The sequence below is a fragment of the Hipposideros armiger genome, unplaced genomic scaffold, assembly GCF_001890085.2.
Source record: "Hipposideros armiger isolate ML-2016 unplaced genomic scaffold, ASM189008v1 scaffold_264, whole genome shotgun sequence".
Lineage (NCBI taxonomy): Eukaryota > Metazoa > Chordata > Mammalia > Chiroptera > Hipposideridae > Hipposideros > Hipposideros armiger.
In genome coordinates, this window is record NW_017731614.1 from 1,827,654 (window position 1) to 1,847,773 (window position 20,120).

At 51.5% G+C, this 20,120-nt stretch overlaps 2 protein-coding genes across 2 annotated transcripts in view; both read left to right on the forward strand.

The window, feature by feature from the left end:
• MYO15A (myosin XVA) overlaps window positions 1-4,314 on the forward strand; it is a 54,614-nt gene extending 50,300 nt beyond the window's left edge. The window contains exons 63-64 of the mRNA XM_019656633.1: window positions 984-1,124; window positions 3,336-4,314. Coding sequence (XP_019512178.1) covers window positions 984-1,124; window positions 3,336-3,437 — 243 coding nt within the window. The 3' untranslated portion in view covers window positions 3,438-4,314. The remainder of the gene's footprint in view (window positions 1-983; window positions 1,125-3,335) is intronic.
• A 3,728-nt stretch (window positions 4,315-8,042) lies between these two features.
• Window positions 8,043-20,120, forward strand: part of ALKBH5 (alkB homolog 5, RNA demethylase) — a 23,081-nt gene continuing 11,003 nt past the window's right edge. The window contains exons 1-2 of the mRNA XM_019656728.1: window positions 8,043-9,933; window positions 17,637-17,717. Of these exons, the coding sequence (XP_019512273.1) occupies window positions 9,191-9,933; window positions 17,637-17,717 (824 nt within the window). The 5' untranslated portion in view covers window positions 8,043-9,190. The remainder of the gene's footprint in view (window positions 9,934-17,636; window positions 17,718-20,120) is intronic.

A 20,120-nucleotide genomic window follows, 5' to 3' on the forward strand; every position in this document is an offset into this window, starting at 1 on the left:
TGTTCAGCATCTTAGCTGTAGAGGGCAGTGTCACTGGCCCTCATATGTGGGATCCGAACCGGAGCCCTCTGGCGTCCCAAGCCAGCTCTTAACCAACATGCCACTCAGCTGGCCCCGAATGTCCTCTTCTCATGAGGACACCAGTCAGATTGCATTAGGGCCCACTCTTCCCCACTCATTTTAACTTCATCACCTCCTTAAATGCCCAGTCTCCAAATGCAGTCACATTCTGAGGTGTGGGGGGGTTAGGACTTAACATATGGATGGGGAAGGGGCACAATTAACTCCATAACTAATAGGACCTGTTGGCCCCCATTTTTAGTTCTTCTTCCAGAAGTAGACCCTGAGATGAGGACTTTAGGGCAAGTGGTTTATTTGGAGGTGGTTCTAGGAAACACTGTAGTGAGGAAGTGAGACCGGAAAGGGATGTCTAACACACCTTGGGAAGACCTTGGGAAGGTTGTGTTACCAAACAAGTTCCCGCTGTGGCAACTGGTGCTCAGTCTAGCTGAAGCCCTGGGGGACAGCATAGAACACACCCTTCAGAAGATGTTCCCTAGCCTGGGAGGATGGAGCTGGGGTCTGGCCACCACGTTCATCACAGCAGTAACCCTCGCTGCTCTGGTTTCCCCTGCATGTGCTCCGAGTTTGTTCCTGGGGCTAAGACAGAGGTGCAGGTGTGAAGATGCAGCCTTGATGTGAAGGTCAGGGCACCACTGGCATCTACAGCAGCCGTGGGTCTCAAACATTTAGAACAGTGCCTGGCACACTGTAGATGTGTACATCATTATTCGTTGAATCAGTTTTACAAGTGAGGTCCAGAGAGGTAAAGCGATGACTTGCTCGAGGTCACACAGGAAGTCACTGAGAAACTGGTACTCGAACAGGAGTGTCCTGCATTCTACTGACCTGATCTGCAGGGGAGGGGTAAGGGTGAGTGAGACTGTCTCACCTCTAAGCCTGTCTGCTCCCCTCCGCTCTAGGAGCTGATGGTGAAGTTCCCCCTCAAGGAGATCCAGTCCACGCGCACCCAGCGGCCCACAGCCAGCTCCAGCTACCCCTATGTGGAGATCACACTGGGGGATGTGGCGGCCCAGTGCACCATGCAGCTACAGCTGGAGCAGGTGGGTCCCGCCCTGGCCCCCAGGCCTTGTCACCCAGCCGTCACTCCCTTATCCACTCACAGGCCTCCTCCCTGGGCCTGGCTCCTAGACAGGTCAGCTCTTAGCCATGCCCCAGAGAGCATGCAGCCCAGTGCAGGGGAAAGGGCTAACCCAGCACTGCACAGAATTGCAGATGATTAGGGCGTCTCCCAGTGAAGCACCTTGGTTGTGGGATCATGGGAAAGGGCCCAGGTTGTTTGCAGACTAGTGAAGAATTTGATGGGGAACTGGGCAGGAGAGGTCTTGAAGGTCTTTGAATGTCAGGCTAAGAATCTGGGGCTTTTGTCCTGAGGGCACTAAGAGCCATAGAGGTTGGCGAGAGGGAAGAGAAAAAAAAAAAAAGGCGTGGCTGACCTCTAGGCTCCTGTCCAAGTATCACAGCTCCCTGGGGGTGGGGCAGGACCAGAGTTCTCGCCCCACTGGAAAGAGGGTTGAGGCTCACAGAAGGGGCAGAATTGGGGCTGGGGCAGCCTACCGCATCCTTCCTAAAGATCCAGGCCCACAACCACCCCTCCATGACATGGTCTGCTTTGAATTTCTCCAATAAACCATAATCAGTGCTGAGAAGGTGTATTTGAGCTATCTGGGAGGTAATCAGGAAGGCTTCCAGGAAGAAGTGGTATCTGAGTGCAGCGGCAATGCCGCCAACAGATCTGGGTCACTATCCCACCTACCTCTGCCAGGCTGTGTGACAGGATCTCAAGGCAATCCCACTTCCACACCTGTCAAATGGGGCGGTAATCCCAGTGAGGCCTGGAGCACTGCAGCATGTGGGTAGGAGGATTGGCTGGAGGGGAGAACCACCATCATGCACTCTGTGATCTCATTAGCTGAGGTGGCCCCCAGGGTGGGGCAGCCACAGCTAAGCCCAGCAAAGAGCACTTCAGAGTGTGGCCTTGGGCCTCCTGCTACCTGGGTTCAAGTCCCCACCACCTACCAGCTGTGAGGTCTGGGGCAAGTGGCTTCATGGCTCTGGCCTCAGTTACCTCACCTGTGGAGTGGGATCTAGGACCATCTGCCTCATAACAACACTGTGGGCACTAGCAGGGGTAGGACAAAGGAAGCTCTCGGGACAATGCCAGGCCCACAGTTGCCGCTTAGCAAGTGCTGTCCTTGTTATTTCTACCCTCTCTCTGAGCAGTTCCTCCTGGCCCTCAGGATATTCCCGGGGGTTCTGATTGGCTGTGGTCTGAGAACCACACTCACAGATGGATTTTCCACAGTTCTTTGCTGCCTCCCTGTGCCAGTTGGGAGCCCTGAGGCTGTGGGTGCCAGGTGGTAACCATGGCAACACATAGTTAGAAATTGTTACCATTTATTGACTGAACTAATATATATATATATATATATTTTTTAAGATTTTTATTGGGGAATTGGGGGGATGGGAACAGTGCTAGGGAATTGGGAGAAGGGGAACAGACAAGTTGCTGTCATTTTGTTCTTCAGTCTAGTTGTGGAGGACGTTGCTTCACTGGCCCAAGTTGGCACCATCATTGCGCTCTTCCCGGGCGAGGCAGATCAGTCGCCGGCTTCTGGACGGCCGCTCACTGCGGCTGCTGGCCGCTCACGCTGGCTGCTGGCTACACACGGTAGCCCATGGCAACCCACTGCAGCAGGGGCTGCAGCCTACGCCGTCACCGGCGACTCATGGCAGCCCAGCTCCAGGTTGAGCTGTTGTTCAGCATCTTAGCTGTGGAGGGCAGTGTCACTGGCCCTCATATGTGGGATCCGAACTGGGGTCCTCTGGCATCCCAAGCCAGTTCTTAACCATCGCGCCACTCGGCCAGCCCAACTGGACTAATATTTTTAAGATCTAAAGGATTCACACATAACAAAATCTCATGGAACCCTCACCAGAGCCCTGTGAGGCAGGCCCTGGTAAACTAAGATCCTATAAATGAGGCCACTGAGGCTCAAAGGGGTAAAAGTCACTGGCCCCAGGTCACAGTTCACATGCAGCAAAGCTAACAGCTGATCTTTGTCTCCTGCTTGCTTACCCCTTCCAGCCTGTAGCCTAGCATTCCTCCTTCCAGCTTCTTACGCTCCTCCCAGGGTCCTGGGAAAGGTGGGGAGGCTAGCCTGGACTCTGCCTCTGTCCCATCTACATCTTACCCCAAGGTGAGAGTTGGGGAAGTGTTGTGGGAGCACAGACTCTCACTGTCTCTCCTGCAGGGCCTGGAGCTGTGTCGTGTGGTGGCTGTGCACGTGGAGAACCTGCTCAGTGCCCGGGAGAAGCGGCTTACACTGCCCCCCAGTGAGATAACGCTGCTTTGACCCAGCCCCCAGCCCTGAAGCTGCTCTCTGCCAGAAGGCTTGCTGTGTGGCCCAGGGGAGTTACTCGACTTCTCTGGGCCAGTGATCCCTGTAAGGGGCCAGAACCTTGAGGGAGACCAAGAGGTGGTAGGAGGTGTGACCCAAGTCCCTAGGAACCCTAGAAGACCCATCCAGTTTGGCCAGAATCACAGAATGTAATCTTGGGTCAGAGAGCAGGAGGAACTTCCAAAGGCTGGCTCGTGGGGCCTCCTGCCACGTGCATGATGTGGGACCTGCCTGACTCCCACCTGTGGCAAAGAAGCCCCATATCAGTTGCCTGGATGAGCTAGACTTTGCTTTTGGTATAACCTGGGCTGATGTTCAAATCTGTTCCACATCCCAGCCCCTCACGTCCTCCTTGAGTGCCTTCCCCCTCCCCTCCCCCCGGACTGCTGCTCAGCTTGGATTCATGAACCTTGGTTATTTCTGTGCAAATAAAAGGTGTGCCTGGCAGCCACCATTCCTCCATGGAGTTGCTGAGTGGCTGGAAAACAAGTCTGACGGAGGAGGCAGGAGTTGAAAGCCTAGTTGTGCCTCCTGACTCACTGCCCATGAACAAGAGCTTCCAGAAGAGACATCTGTCCTTACCTCTGTCTGCAGATCTCTCCCCATACTCCGCACTGTTTGGGTGGCCCCAACCACAGGCCCCTATCACTGGATGGCCCACATCAGGTTCAAAAGTGGTATAGTGGAGGGAGAAAGAAGTTTCATGTTAGGGGCTGGGGCAGGAGAAGACTGGGGAAGAGCTTCCCAGAGAATAGCACTTTGTGGTTGGGTTTCGAAGGATGAGTAGGAGTTTGTTAGGAAGAGATGGAGGGGAGGATGTTTGTTCCTTACTATATCCACCAGAGCCTAGGACAATGCCTAACACAAAGTAGGCGCTCAAAAAATATTTGTCACATGAATAAATGAATGAATGTTGATGGAAAGTGCTGGTGCTTTGGGGGAAGATGTGGGGGAGTTGGAGCACTAGGCTTGGGAGAGGAAATCTAGATAGATATGTGGGGGTGTAATTGGCTGGAACCCTGGTGTCAGAGAAAATATTTACTTATTCAATACCTATTAAGCACCTACTGTGTGCTGGCCACTGCCAGTCACTGGGAGTTGCTCACAGTTAAGGTATAAATCTGTAAGTGGGAATTAGCTGGGTGATGAGGGGAGGAAAACAGCATGCAGGAACCCTGGAGTGGATGCGACTAATGCAAGGACTTGAGACTGAAGAGGCTGGCAGAGGTGAGTTGGGTAAGGCTTTGCAGGTTGCACTACAGATTTAGGATTTCATCCCAAGGGCCATGAAGAGCCTTCAAAGGTTTTTCAGTGGAAGAGGGACAATCTGCTCAGATTGTACTTTGAATAGGTCATTCTGACCCCCAAACAGAGTGCTTGTAGGAAGCAGGGCGACCAGAGAGGAGGCTGAGGCATCAGCTGGGAAACTGGCGGGGACACTGGTGGTGGTGACAAGGTGGGGAGGAGTTAACTTGGGAGCGATTTAGGAGGTCCAATGGGCAGGACTGGGGGCTCAATCAGACTGTGCTGAGACAGGAAGGGAAGAGATGCCACAGATTCCATCTTTACCACTGCCTCAGGTTGGCTTCCCCCAGAAGAAGCCCTGAGATGAGGAGTCCAATGCATTAACTGATTTTGGAGGTGAGGGATATGGGGAAAGAGCTGCAAAGAGCTACACTTACTGCAGTAGCTCTGCCCAAGTGAGAGGTGAGATCCCTTCTGGGTTTCAGAATATGAGTAGGCATGTGAGTGAGGCCACTTCAAAGTGAATCTTCTAGACTGAGCCGTCCCAGCTGATGCACATGGAACTAACAAGAGCCTTCTGGCTGAACCTTGGCCAGACTGCAGAACTGTGAACTGGATAAGTGACTGAGGTCTCAGTTTTGGGGTGCTTTGTGGGAAACCAGAGAAGTGGACCTGGTCCTTAAGGCATAAGGCTCATGTTTTAATAGCCATTCTGGTGACTTTGGTGGCATCAGTGAGTTGAGCCCTCATAAGAGGTGGTAATAATCCCCATGAGGCAGAGTAGAAAGAGGGGTGGCAGGAGAGCCAGACCCTGCCTTGTCTCCAGACACCCTAGGGGTACCACACTGGGCCCCCTACCTGGGCCAAGGCCCAGAAAGAACTGCAGGTATATGTGGGGAGATCCAGAGCAGAGGGGACCAAGCCCCAGGGTTTCCAGCCTAGCATGGGGTGAGAACCCCATGTTCTAACCCCATGGGAGAAATATCTGGGTGGCATGGGAGCCTGAGATAGTCAACTGGTAAAGGCTCACGATCCCAGATGGGTATAACAGGATGCACCAATTTGCATGCTGAAAAGTAACTGGAAGGACCTCACTGCTGCCTCTGTATGGGACTTGGCCAGGTTCCAGTGTCCACATACCCCAGGTCTCCCGCTGCCCAAGGGTGCCTCCTCCTGCCCAGGACCCATAAGAATCTTCAGAAAATCTTGGCTTGGTAGTGAAAGGCCAGGCTGTGGAGCCAGTAAGTCCTGTGTACAAATTCCACATCTGTATGCTGATTAGATGTGTGGCCTTTTGCAAGTTGCTTGCCCTCCCAGCCTCTGCTTCCTTCTGTGTAAACTGGAAGCATTGACAGCTTTAGGGCAAGCGCTTTCCAAGTGGTCATCATTACATCCCACAGAGGATTCAAATGGATGTTTGGGGTGGGGAAGACTTCTTTTAAAGAAAGCTAATTCTTATCAAAATTTACTTTACAACAACAGGCACTGTACATGTACTAACCCATTTAATCCTCAAAATACCCCAACAAGGTGGGTACTATTATTGCCATTTTGTTATATGGGGAAACTGAGGCCCACAGAAGTGAGGCAAATAACCACTAAGTGGCCTAGCCAAGATTCAGTGTAGGCAGCTGGCTTGAGTCTGTGCTGTCTCTCACGGAGGCTCAGAGAGGGGAGGGCCCTGGCTCCAGATTAGGCAGGCAGGCAGGCAGGCAGGAGGACGTGGAGGCTTCCAATGGGGGTGTCTGGGATGGGAGGGGCTGTTGAGATCTAGAGAAGAGGTGGTTCACATTTGTGCCTGCGTGAGCAGAGATGGGCTCCACTGGGGAGTCTCTGAGAGGACTTTCTGATGGCTGAGGTAGCAGAGCTCCCTGCCAAGCAGGTGTGTGAGCAGAGTCCAATGCCCCCTTGTTGGAGGGCAGTATAGAGGTGGGCTCCAGGCTTCTGAAGGGCCTGAGCCCTTCCAGCCAAACTTCCCATTATGCAGACAAAGGGACCCTGCCTAGGTGTTCACATAGTATGGCCCAGGAAGGACTGGGGCCGGAGCATAGGCTGCATTGCTCACTGGCCACCTTCTCACTACCTGCGGCTGCCTTCCTACCACCACCACCACCAGCAGCAGCAGCATCCCACTAGGCTGTGTCAAAAAAAGGCAAGAGCCAAATTTACTAAAAGCTTCATGCCTGTCCCATTTTCCCCCTGCACTGGCTGCTTCTGGGGAGGGCGACCTGACAGGGAGCTTGAGGACAGTGCCCAGGGTCCCAAGTGTCCAGGATTCCCCATCCTACAGACCCTGCTGCGTGGCCTTGCCAAGTCATTACACAACAACCCCACCTTCCAAATGGGACTGACAGGACCCTCAGTTTACAGATGCAGAAACTGAAGCCCAGACTCCAGGTCAGCAATCCGCTGTGCTTAACATATGTGACTTCATTCCATCCTCTCATCTACCATGTTAAGTGGACACAAATATTGTTCCCACTTTACAGACCAGAAGACTGAGGGTCAGAAAGGGGAAGTCACTTGCCCAGGATTGTTAACAGCCATACAGTCTGTCAGGAGGTCAAGATTCATTCCCATGTCTGTCAGATTCTAGAGTCCAGTGCTCATGCCCTGACAAGCTGCGGGGGGAGAAAAGGGGGCGGTGGAGAGGGCGCAGAGACACACCGGCAGGGAGCAATGGCCAGGGAGTAGATTCTGAATGCAGACGCAGAGGCCAGATCGTGAAACCTAAGATGCATTTCATTTCAGTGAGAATCTGGGAAGGTTGCTAGAAAGAAGTGAGCTGAGTCTCAAAAAATCAAAATGAAGATGGGTGGAAGGGAACCGGTATTCCAGGTGGAAGAAACAGTTTGGGTAAAGGCCAGGAGGTGTGACAGGCGATAATATATGTAGATCTGGCAATGTCAACGCGAGGCTGGGGCTCAGTGTTCACGGAAAAGGGTAGGAAAGGTCTTCAACAAAGGCCTTGAACGCCAAGCAAAGCAGATGAACTTTATCCTGGGAGGCTGAGCAGAAACCCCTATCTGTGGACCCGCCTCTGTGCACCCCGAATCGCCACGCCTCTATTCACGCCGAGCATCCCGTCCAGCCGCATTGCTTCAAAACTCTTCAGTTGTCTCTAGTAGTTAGCTATAGTTTTGCTTTATCTGTGATCCTACTTATCCCCTTGAGTTATCTTCTCTCGTTCCCAGAAGAGGTGCTCGATACCCACCTCTAGCTCCAAGGAAAAGCTACAACAAACCCGGCGCGTCTGGCGGCTGAGCATGCGCCCGCCGCCACACGCACGTGACTCTTGGAACGTCCGCTCCGGGCGGCGGCGGCGGCGGCGGCGGCGGCGGCGGCGGGGTGGGGGAAAGGTGAGCAGGGAGATGCCCCCTCAATGCGTCCAGGTTCTGTGAACGTCGCCGTCGGGGTTTAGAGCTGGGACGCAGCGCTCTCGGCCTCCCAATTTCAAAAGTTTCTTTATTTGTCTGAGGGCTTTCTTCCGGTGGATTCTACATTCAGGCACTTACTTGGCCACCCATTCACCCTTCAAGGGTCCTCGCCACCCTCCCGCCGCTAATTAAGTGACGGACACAGTAGCCAAGGCAACCGCCTGATTGACAGGCATAATTACCAACCAACTTCCGGCAACTTCTGTCTGGGCCCGCCCAGCGCGTGGCCGGTGGCCCAATGAAAGAAGTGAAAGCGCCAAAGGGGACGGTAACGGAGCAGACTTGGTTGTGGCGGTTCCCCGGTGATTGCGCGCTGTGGGCTGAGGCGTTTACGGTGGTCGGACTATGCTGTGACGTAACATAGCGACAGCGTTGGCAGTGTGAGCGCACTCCTGTGGAGGGACCCCTTGGTCACGGAGGTGCCGTGGTGTGGAGGCAGGTTGCTATTTGTGGGCTTTCCCTCGGAGCCCTTCACGAGTGGGGGAGGGGCAGCGGACGACGAGCGGCTACGGTCTGCGCTTGCGCCGGCATCTCTGCTCTCCCGGCCCGCACGCACGCGCATGCCCGCTGCGCGCGGAGCCGCGGTGACCGGCAGCACTGCGCGTGCGCGCCGAGGAGCCCGCTGAGGAGCGGCGCTGGCGGACGTCGGGCGGGCGGCGCGTGACGTCGTGAGGAGCGCTTTAAAGTGCGGGTCGGGCCGGGCATCCGGGGGTCTGGCCGGGTGTCAGGCGGATCCTCCGCAGCGGCCCTCCGCGGTATGAGGCGCTGCCGGTGCCCTTGCCCCCTGGGACGTGGAGAAGGTGGAGGAGGAGAAAGCCCCGTTGCCGCCACCGCTGCATGACCCGCTGCCCCTGAGGTTCGATCCTTTGCCTAGCTCCTCGACTCCCTCCACCAGACCCCCGGCCTCGCATGGGGGCCTTGCGTTGAGGACTTTCTTTTCTCCGGGGGCCCCAGGGCACGTCCCCCGAGAGCCATGCCCGGCCGCCCTGCCCGCCCCGGAGGACCCTAGAACAGCGTCGCGGGGCCATGGCGGCCGCCAGCGGTTACACGGACCTGCGTGAAAAGCTTAAGTCCATGACGTCCCGGGACAACTATAAGGCGGCCGCCGCTGTGGCCGCCGCCGCCGCGGCCGCCGCCGCCGCCGAGCCTTACCCGATGCCCGGGACCAAGCGCAAGTACCAGGAAGATTCGGACCCGGAGCGCAGCGACTACGAGGAGCAGCAGCTGCAGAAGGAGGAGGAGGCGCGCAAGGTGAAGAGCGGCATCCGCCAGATGCGCCTCTTTAGCCAGGACGAGTGCGCCAAGATCGAGGCCCGCATCGACGAGGTGGTGTCCCGCGCCGAGAAGGGTCTGTACAACGAGCACACGGTGGACCGGGCTCCACTGCGCAACAAGTACTTCTTCGGCGAGGGCTACACGTACGGCGCCCAGCTTCAGAAGCGCGGGCCCGGCCAGGAGCGCCTGTACCCACCGGGCGACGTGGACGAGATCCCCGAGTGGGTGCACCAGCTTGTGATCCAGAAGCTGGTGGAGCACCGCGTCATCCCCGAGGGCTTCGTCAATAGTGCGGTAATCAACGACTACCAGCCCGGCGGCTGCATCGTGTCCCACGTGGACCCCATCCACATCTTTGAGCGACCCATCGTGTCTGTGTCCTTCTTTAGCGATTCCGCGCTCTGCTTCGGCTGCAAGTTCCAGTTCAAGCCTATCCGGGTGTCGGAACCTGTGCTTTCCCTGCCAGTGCGCAGGGGGAGTGTGACTGTGCTCAGGTAACCCACCTGGGAGGAGGGGACGGCCCTGCTGCTTTAGCTGCCCACCCTGACCCAGGAGGTAGCAGCCAATAGGAGCCTGCGCTTTACAGCTCTGACCCATTCTTCTGTTTTGTGGGGGTGGTGAGGGGAAAGGAAAGGGAGGGCTCTAGAATTCTGTATTGGGAGGGTAGGCTTGACATGATCAGGGACCTGGCTGAGAATCTAAAAGCATTTTTCCAGAAGGCTAAGATTTTAGGAGTCTCTTCTCCCTTTGTGTTTTTTAGCAAGTCACATTTTTATTCTTGGTTTCCATTTTCAAATCTATGTGGGTTTAAAAAAATTTTTTTTAAAGAGTTGAATTTATCATTTTAAAGTGTTTCCAACTCTGCCACTCATGGTTTCCTTAACAAGAGAAAGTGTTCATGCGTTCCCTAAAAGAGAAAATACTCACAGAGGAAGACCCCTGAGCATATTTAATTGATAGACGTTCCCCATTCCTAAGAGGGGGAGTGACTTCCCTGGAATTGAACAGAGTTGTGGTTGGGCGAGAAATCCAGTGCAAGCACACTGTTAAAATCCAGCCCCTGTTGGCTGCTTTCATATCTGGGGATGGCAGCAGAAATTCAAGGTCTCCTGATGGGGAAGTTTGGGAAGTCAGTGGCAGCAGAAGCATTACTTTGGCTTCCTTATGCATCACTTGTTCCTTTGTCTTTTGGGCTTTGGAGCTTCTCCTCAGACCTATACCTGGTGATCCTAGGTTGATGTGTTAGCACAGTCCTTCAACATGGGATTTCTAGGGCAGACCCTCCCAAGTGGCTTGCTGTGGAAAACAGCTTGGTGTCTTGACTTTGTTGAAGGGTGCTAGATGCTGAAAGGACCTCACACTGGGCCATTTGGCCTCTTAATGGGATGTTAATTTTCCACCTAGTCACAGGCCCTCGGGGTTGTTGTTGGGAGGTCTGACAGTAGTCAGATGTAATGGGGAGATCACAAGAGGCAGCTTATGACTTTGAGACTCCCACTACCCCTGTGTTGAAGAGCAGAAGTTTCAGTTTCTTAAAATGCAGGTCTGTTAGTGATCAGCAGCAGGATTGCATCATCAGGAAAATTCTCTTCATCTTTTCCTTAGAAAAGTCCTAAAGCTTTCCTAGTCCCTTCCAACCCCTCCTGCATTCTGAATTGGCTGTGGAATTAGTGTGGGAGGCTCAGCCATGTCCTGAAAAGTGCCGCCCCAGGCTTTGAATCCTCTTTTTCTCTGGGATCTCGTGGGTGTTCTCTGAGCTCGCTTTCCCATCTGTAAAGTGGGGGTGATGCCAACTTTCAAAGCCTATTAGAATTAAATGTGATTTGGTGTATGATATAGGACCTGGCACAGGGTGGATGCTTGCTTTCATGCACAACCATTTAATGATTCCCTGCTCTCTCTTTGTGGTGGAGCCTAAAACATGGCTCTTCCCTTCATGGAATTCATAGCCCAGTGGAGGCCACAGACAGTTACAGCCCAGGCAGGTAACTGCAGGAGTACCTCGAGGGGGGATGTCTTAACCCAATCTGGAATGTTGGAAGTTTTGGGGAGGAAGTAAGCTGGAACTTGAAGGGTAACTAGGAGTTAGCCAAGCAAAGCAGGCTTTGGCAGCAGTAGCAGGGAATAGCCATAGGCAGGGGGGTGGGGGGCGGGTAAATGCTGACTTGAGGCAGATGAAGTTCATTATTAGTACTCACATCCAATCTGGACCTGAAGTAGAGATTTCGGTGAGGCCTGCCTTGGTAAAGCTCTAGATCACAGCTTCTCAACAGCCTTACTGTGGACATTTTGGGTTGGCTAATTCTTTGTTATATGAGGGCTGTCCTGTGGATTGGAGAATGTTTTGAAATATCCCTGGTCTCTATGCATTAGATGCCAGTAATACCTCCTGTGACAACCACAAGTCTTCAGACATTGCCAGATGTCCATTGGGGAGCAAAATCATTCCTAGTCGAGAGCCACTGCTCCAGGGTTCTGAACAGCCCCACTAATTTAAATCTTAGGCACCTGCTAATTTAGCACTCGGCTTACTTGGTGTGCAGGTGAATGAACACCTGCCTGTTAGTAGTGGTTCTCTTCAAACCCTGCTTGGGCTCTTCCCCAAGCTGGTAAGAGGTACTCCTTTTGTTCATTTCCTAACATGTACCCCAGCCCAGAGGTGAGGAGCTGTAATGTAAGGCTGCAGTTTGGAAGGGAGCAGTTGATGAAGAGTGGTTCTCTGCAGATAGGGAAGGGCTCTAGTAATTCTCATCTGACTCAGACTTCAGTTGTCAGTGGCAGTGGTGTCTGTCCCCGTCCAAGGCAACATGGCAGGAATACAATATTTTATTTAATGGTTGTCAGCATGGATGTTAGTGTGTGGCACACATTGACTCAGCAGTGTCCAAACGTGTGCATTTATTAATTTTTTTTTAAGATTTTATTGGGGAATTGGGGAAGGGGAACAGACAAGTTGCTGTCCTTTTGTTCTTTAGTCTAGTTGTGGAGGATGTTGCTTCACTGGCCCAAGTTGGCACCATCATTGCGCTCTTCCCGGGCGAGGCAGATCAGTCGCCGGCCTCTGGACGGCCGCTCATGGTGGCTGCTGGCCGTTCACGCTGGCTGCTGGCAGCTGGCTACACATGGTAGCTTATGGCAGCCCACTGCAGCAGGGGCTGCAGCCTATGCCGTCGCCTCACCACAGCCCAGCTCCAGGTTGAGCTGTTGTTCAGCATCTTAGCTGTAGAGGGCATTGTCATTGGCCCTCATATGTGGGATCCGAACCGAGGACCTCTGGCGTCCCAAGCCAGTTCTTAACCAATCAATGCACCACTTGGCTGGCCCCCCAAGCGTGTGCATTTAGAGCAAGGCCTCACAGACCCTTTTGGAAGCGCTTCAGACTCCTTGGTCACCTTCCATCTGGGGCCTGGTTGGATCCCCTGTTACTGCTGTTTTCTAGGAAAAGAAATATATTTTACCACCTCTTCATATCAGTTCATCCCGCATTCCTTCTGTTCCTTCCCTGTGGGGTGAATGGGCAGATTAAAACAGATTTCAACTGGATTAATGAGAGTAATTACCTGAAGGCTAATTACTTACTTGCTGCTACTTTTAATCATTGCTGAATGGTCTGTGGTTGTGGTGGCCACATACTGAGACCCAGGCCTTAGACACCTGTCTGGAAATTTCTGTGTGGCCCAGCCATGGGATACGCAGAGGTGAGCTCAGCCTGTGGCTCCTAGTTAACAGTAGATATTGGGTGGAGTGGGCACCCCTGTTGGTTCTGGGCTAAGGGCTGATCTTTAGCTGTTTGAAAGCAAAATTTAGCTTGGCTTAAAATAGTTGGGAAAGTAGGGCAGATAGGTCTGGGCCACATCTCCTTGTGGAATCTTCTGATTCCATGGGAGGCGGAGGAACTGGAGGATGAAGTCAGGGATGTGCATTTTCAGGAGCAGCCCTGGGCCTTGGGGGCTGGCTGACCTTGGTTCTGCCAGACCTGACAAGAAGGTAGAGGGCAACAAAGGAAAGGAAGCAAGCAGGTGAGCCATGGTCTTAATCAAAGCTCAGAGCAAGCAGAAAATAATTAGGGAGGCCGTTTCTGGCTGGGCAGTTGGTGTGCAGCCATTACTGAGGTATGGTGCTTGCTCTCTGGGGGCCTGGGCTCATCTTTGCAGACTTCTTCCATGTTGCTTTGTGTGTGTCCTTTGCTGAGGCTGGTGAGGCTCCCAGGACAGATTGGACCTTGTCACCAGGAAACACAGATGGGCTTTTCTTCCTACCCCCTATTACCTACTCCCCCACCCAAAACCAAAAAACAAAAACCAGTGTAGTACAGACACCGAAACCCAAGAGTTTGATTGAAGTGCCAGTGTCACCACTTCAGCTGTTTGACCTTGGATAAGTTACGTAATCTCTATGGACCTTAGAGTTTTCCTCTGCAAAATGGGGCTCTTCATACCATATAGTTGTTATTGAAGATTGAATCTCTTTCACACTACTGAATGCTTGAAGTTTAGGTAAAGTGTCTCTGGAGATGAGTTGCCTTCTGTACTCAGCTACCCTCTATCTGTACCTTGCTGTGTACAGAATTGGGACTCGGAACAGGTTTACCTTGTTTCTTCTGGATTCAGAAAGCCCCAGGACTTCTTAAAAGTTAGGCCACAAGGCCGGCCGAATGGCTCAGTTGGTTAAGAGCTCGCTCAAAGAGTTTGAGCCCTGAGCAACAGGGTCCCCGGTTTGATTCACGGCCTGAGCTGAGCTGCCGCTGAGCTACCAACCGGTGGCAGGATGGCTCAGCTTAAAAAAAAAAAGTTAGGCCATATGTCTTGGAGGTTGGGTCTGGTTATAACTTGAACCTGAGCTCGTAGTTGCACCCCTGTGTACAGGTGGTTGACCTGCTGCCTCCAAAAGCCTAAGCTTCTCAGTAGTGCAGGCCTATCACTGGTGAGGCAGGCTTATGGGGCTGCCCAGAGCAGGTAGCCCCAGCTGGAGGGAGGCTCTCACAGGCTGATATCTTGGCCAGTCCTTCCATCTCTGATTCTATCCTGTGCCAGGTAGGGCACAGAGTAGATGGGAAATGGTGGCCATCTTGGAAATGTGCCTTAACAACTCAGTCTCCAAGACTGTCCCCTAGAAGAAAGATGTACAGTCCTTTATTGAGTTTTTCAGATTTCCTCATTTAACTTGTACCTAAATCTCTGAGGAATGGCTTGCCATGATTTCCGTTTTACAGATGTAGAAACAGGCTTCAAAACAGTAGAACAGTTGAGCTCCACACACATTTCGTTGTGTCTACTGTATGCAGAGATGAGTAAGAACTTTGCAGAGCTTTGTCTTGCAGGGAAGACAATTTCCACAAGGCCAAATGTAGTAGTAGAGAGACGTGGGTGGGCATTGTGGGGGAAATCCAGCCCCGGGAATTGAGGAAAGCTTCCCAGGGGAGGAGACTCAAGAGTCTAAGGCACAGAGCTAGTGGATGACAGAGTCAGGTTGTGTCAGCCTTAATGCTTGCGGTATGCTAGTCACTGCTGCATGGGGTGGGGGGAGTCAAGGGTGCTCAGCCCAGGCAGGCTGACCAGCACAAGGTATTTACTCCTTTCCTTTCCCTGTGAAAACAAACGAGCAGAAAGCACTAGAACTTTTCATCATGCTAGAGGTAAGGCTGGACCTAGGGCATATTAAGTTTCAAGCTGGCTGACTGGGACTTTGAGTTTCTCTTGTAGGAAGTAGGTTCCTTAGCAGTAAATAACCCTCTGCTGGGCACTATCTGCTGAAGTTTGGCCAGAAGAGTGTCCCTTGGTCAGGACATTGAGATTGCCGCTCCCAGAGGAGCCTGATACTCTGAGGAGGGGTCAGTAGGCTATGTCACAGCTGCCAGGAAGTTATAAAAGACCAGTGCTAATGAACACTTCAGGTGGGGTCAGTGCCAGGGTCATTTCTGTGGGCTCCTGCAGCCCAACCTCCTTCCTAGTTCTGAGGCCTGGGCTCTGGTAGGAGCCTAGCCCTTTGGGGGTGGGGACAGTTAAGATTTGATAAACAGCTGGGTTTGCTCCAGAACTTGGTTACAGGAAGAGGTTCCTTGTTTGAGATGGGAAGTCACGGCCCTTGGTAGTCAAGTCAAACAAATTGATAACACTTGTTAACAGTAGGGAAGATTACCTGTATCCAGCACTGCAGACCCAGGCCTGAGAAATGTGCCTTGGAGTGCCTTTGGGGAATTGGACATAGCTCTTTGAGGAAGTCCTGCGTTTATATGGGACTGTCTTGCAGCCCAGACCTGACTTCTCAACGTGGAATGACAAGGGCATAGGAGACCTAGAGCTCCTAACTCTGGGAATAGGGCCCATTAGGCCTCTGCAGATCCCTGCAGGAGGAGCCTGGATCACATCCCTTGGGCAAGTGTGGAACCCAAGGCTCTGGCTTGCCTCAGGGTGGTCCAGGGCCCTCTGGCTTGGGTCAGGTGTTTAGTAAATGAGTGAGGGGTACCAGGCACCCTGCATTATCTAACTTAATTTTCACACAGCCCCCTGCAGGGAGGACTCCCACTGCCCCTCAGGGGTGCCAAACATGCTATCATATAACTAATTCTGCCTGGAAGGGAGGAGGCAGTTTCCCCCTTTTAAAATTTTATAATCATCAATGGCCATAAAAGAATACCCAAGTTATAAAGCATAACAAAACGAATGCCAAAGAACCTACTGTTGTCCATATTACAGATGAAGAAACTGAGGTTTAGGCCTAGCAAATGACTTGCCTAAGGTCACAAAGCTAGTAGGTGACAAAGCTCAAGTTCAAACCCAGGTCTCTTCAACTCCTCAGTCCCTGTGTGGCATTTCTCACTGTGGCCTACAGATATTAATAGGTGTTATTTAAGAGAAAGTCTTTGGTCCATGCTCATTTAAGATCAGTAGATTCATTTGCTATAGTTATTCTAAAATCTTTTAACATACTAATGCTTTTTTAAACTCCTCAGTGTTTTCCAAATTGATCTGACTGTCGACATTTGTCCATAGTCTTGTGTGACTGATGTTCACAGAGAAAACTGAAAAACTCTGGTCTAGGAGCAACTCTGAGGGGAAATTCCTAAACAGAGGTTCTTTTTTTCTATCCCCAGTACAGCCTTAAATCACATTTCCAAATCAGAGGTGCTTCCCTCTCAGACTTATTTTTTATTTGCTCTTGCATCTAGTTCTTGCCTACAGTTTTCCTGATAGTTAAGCATGTGTCTTTAAATATGTGTCCCTTGAGAAGGGAGCTGATTAGCAGCCATGTAGAAGCAGATATGTGGTCCAGGGATGGTCAAGGGAATCCCGAGCAGGAAGTGAAGGCTGAGAAAGTGTTCACCCCCCCCCATTTTAGGCCTGTGGCAAAGTGTGTTTCTGGCTATATAGAATGGCCTCAGCTCAGTGGAGGAACTTTGGGATGGGGTGACCCTTGGGTACCATGCTCCCAATTAGGGTATATGAGGGGGCTCAGGAAGCTGAGTTTGCTTCCCCAGTTTCAAATTGGAAAGACATTAGCTGTGAACAGTCATCTACATTCAGTGGTCTGTGAGCAGTTTTACAAATCATGTAACTTGATGAAAACAGATAGATATTTGTGATGGAAATACTTAAAATATCCCAAACACAGCTGTCTTCAGGATTTTGGATTTTCCCCAGCCCCCCAAATGGAGGTTTTTGAAAGCTTTTTTCCAAGTAGACAAATTCTCTCTTTGAACATTGCAGTCTTAGTTCTCCCTAGTGACTCAGTGCTGTCAGTGTCGGCCTTGGCTTCCTCTGCAAGCTGCAAGGTAGGGGAAAGGGAGCGCAGGAGGGAGATGCTGGTCTTGTCACAGGTCTGGCCTCAGTCACTCCAGCTGCCTCCAAAGTGACTGAAGGTGTACCCTCTTGGAGGGCCTTTTAAAAGGGCTCCTAGTCTGTGCAGGTAGATCTCTGCTTTTCTGCCTTAAGGCCTCCTTTGCCTCGTCCCAGGTCTTCCTTGCATAGTTTCTGGGTAGTAGTGTTCTGGAGCTTCACTTGTTCTTTCCATTCCAGAAGATCCTTGAACATCTCAAATAATGGGGCAGAGGGTGGCTGTAAGACCTGGACTGGAGTATTTCTCTGTATCCCCGCCCCCAACACACACGCATGCACGCGCGCGCACACACACGCATACACACACGAACTTGGGTTGTCTGTCTAGTCTCCATGCTCATATGTCCCGTCTTTCTTTTCAGTGGATATGCTGCTGATGAAATCACTCACTGCATACGGCCTCAGGACATTAAGGAGCGCAGAGCGGTCATCATCCTCAGAAAGTAAGTGTCCTGGTGTCTGACTCCTACAGGCCTGTCTGAAGATCCAGGTCTGGGTTCTCTTAGAACTTGGCTCCTCTGTATCAGTAGCGCAGCGTGAAATCTGGAAGTGGCAAAAGGCTGTAAGGGCTCTTTGGTTTGAATTATGTGAAGATAAAACTGTTTTATCTTTTCTTCATCAGAAAATTAGGTTCTATGGCTGTTTAATCGGGAAGGTTAGGACTGAATAAAAACACAGACCCCCAGTGTTTATGGGAACAGTCTTAAAACAAAGTTTGAGGAACACTTTTCCAGACCTTCTTGCTTCTGATTTGTCACATGTGCTCTTGCTGATTATTTTTAAACTATGCCTTAGCAGCCTGCTTTACAAATGCCTGGCTTTTCACTTTTGGGAGGAGCAGGGAGTGAGACGAGGTAATGAGGGTGGGAGGTTAGGCTGCACTGTTCAGCAGGCACATAGCTTGGGGCCGTCCCTCCTCTCTGGGCAGGGAGTCAGGGATGTACTGACTGACACTGCCAAACCCAGCCTCACCGGCTCTTCTTTCTTTCTGCTCATGTGGTGAATGGACTGATCCAAGCAGACACTGGATCAAGACAAGCCTGCCTTTAGAATGGACTCCTGGGAAGCTAGGTGACTGCCCAGGGTCAGATGGACCTCAGTGAGCAGAGCAGGATGTCCTGTCCTATAGCTTGCCTTTTTTTTTTTTTTAATTTAAATAAACTTTCTTTTCTAGAACAGTTTTAGATTGACAGAAAATCGTGAAGATGGTACTGAGAGTTCCCATACCCCATGTTCCCTATTAACGTCTTGTATTGGTATGGTATATTTATTACAGTGGAGAAACCAATATTGATCCGTGATTATTAAGTAAAGTCCATACTTTATTCAGATGTCCTTAGTTTTTTCCTAATGTACTTTTTTTGTTTCAGGATCTCACATTTAGTTGTCATATCACCTTAGTCTCCTCGTGGCTGTGACAGTTTCTCAGACTTGCTTTATTTGTAATAACATTGACTGGTCAGGGATTTTGTAGAACAGATTTCAACTGGGCTTTGTGTCATGTCTTTCTTACGGTTAGACTGGTATAGGTTTTGGTGAGGAAGACACAGAGGTGTAAACCACCCTTTTTATGTCATGTGTCCAGGGCCCAGGACTCACGTCATTGTTGATGTTGACCTTGATTGCCTGACTGCAGTCACATTCATCAGATGTCTGCACTCTAAAGTGAGACTATTTTCCCCTGTCTATACTGTTCTCTTAGGAGAAAGTCATTATGTGCAGCCCACACATAAGGAGTAGGAAGTTAGCTCCACCTTCTTAAGGGGGGAGTAGCCACACAGATTATTTGGAATTCTATCCAGGAATTGTTACTTATTTCCCATGTGTTTATTTCTTTAGTCAATTATTTACTTATATCAATATGGACTCACGGGAATTTATTGATGCTCAGCTTGTTCAGGTTTGGCCATTAGGAGCTCTCTTTAAGTATGTATGTCCTTATTTTTGGATTTGGCCATCTTTTTAACTTAAGTCAATAACTTTGGTATCTTGGCCCTTTGGGCCTTGAACTCCAGCATAATGGGGTGGTGAAGTCTCTTTAGCATGGCTCTGCCACTTTGTCAAGTCAAAACTTTGAATCTCTGTCTCATCACCTGTAAAATGGAGGTGATTCAGACCCGTGGGACAATCCTGTGGTGCAGGCAGAGCACTAAGCACATTTGGGAACTCCAGACATGAACGGGTCAGCTCGGCAGCTGGCAGCCTCTCTTCTCTACCTAAGTATATTCCCAGAATTCATCAAGAAGGGTCTTTTTATCTGCCTTTCCACTTTCTTTTTCTGTGGTTCCCAGCACAGGCCAAAACCCAGAACCTGGAAGTGACAAAGCCCAGAGTGTAGCTCCCTTCTGGCCTTTTCTCCTCATTCATTTCTTCTCGGGCTGTACGTGGCACCTCCGATTGCAGCCAGGGCCTGGTGCCCCACCCAGGCCGGGAACCTGGAAAGGAACTCCCAGGGCGATACAGGACCAGAGCAGCAACTTCCCAGGGGCTCCCTCCAAGTCTCTCACAGTAGGTTATTTCAGGGAAATCATCATTGGGGGTGCAAATGGAGGTAAGATTACTCTTCCAGCGGTTTCCTTCCTCTTGAATAGTGACTCTCATACCTGGCTGCCCAAGCTGCTGGGTCAGATGCTCCTTGGTAGAGCTAGGTATCTACACTGTTAACCAGCTCCCCGAAAAGCTCTGTAGCCAACTGGGCCCCCAGCAGTGGTCTGTTGTGGGGGACAGAAGCTCTTTGACCTTCTGACTTTAGTGGTCCCAGGAGCCAGCCAGGGACTAGGCTGGAGGGCAGACACACACAATTTTGGTGTGAGAGGGCTGAAGAGGCATGTGAGGAGCCCCCCCAC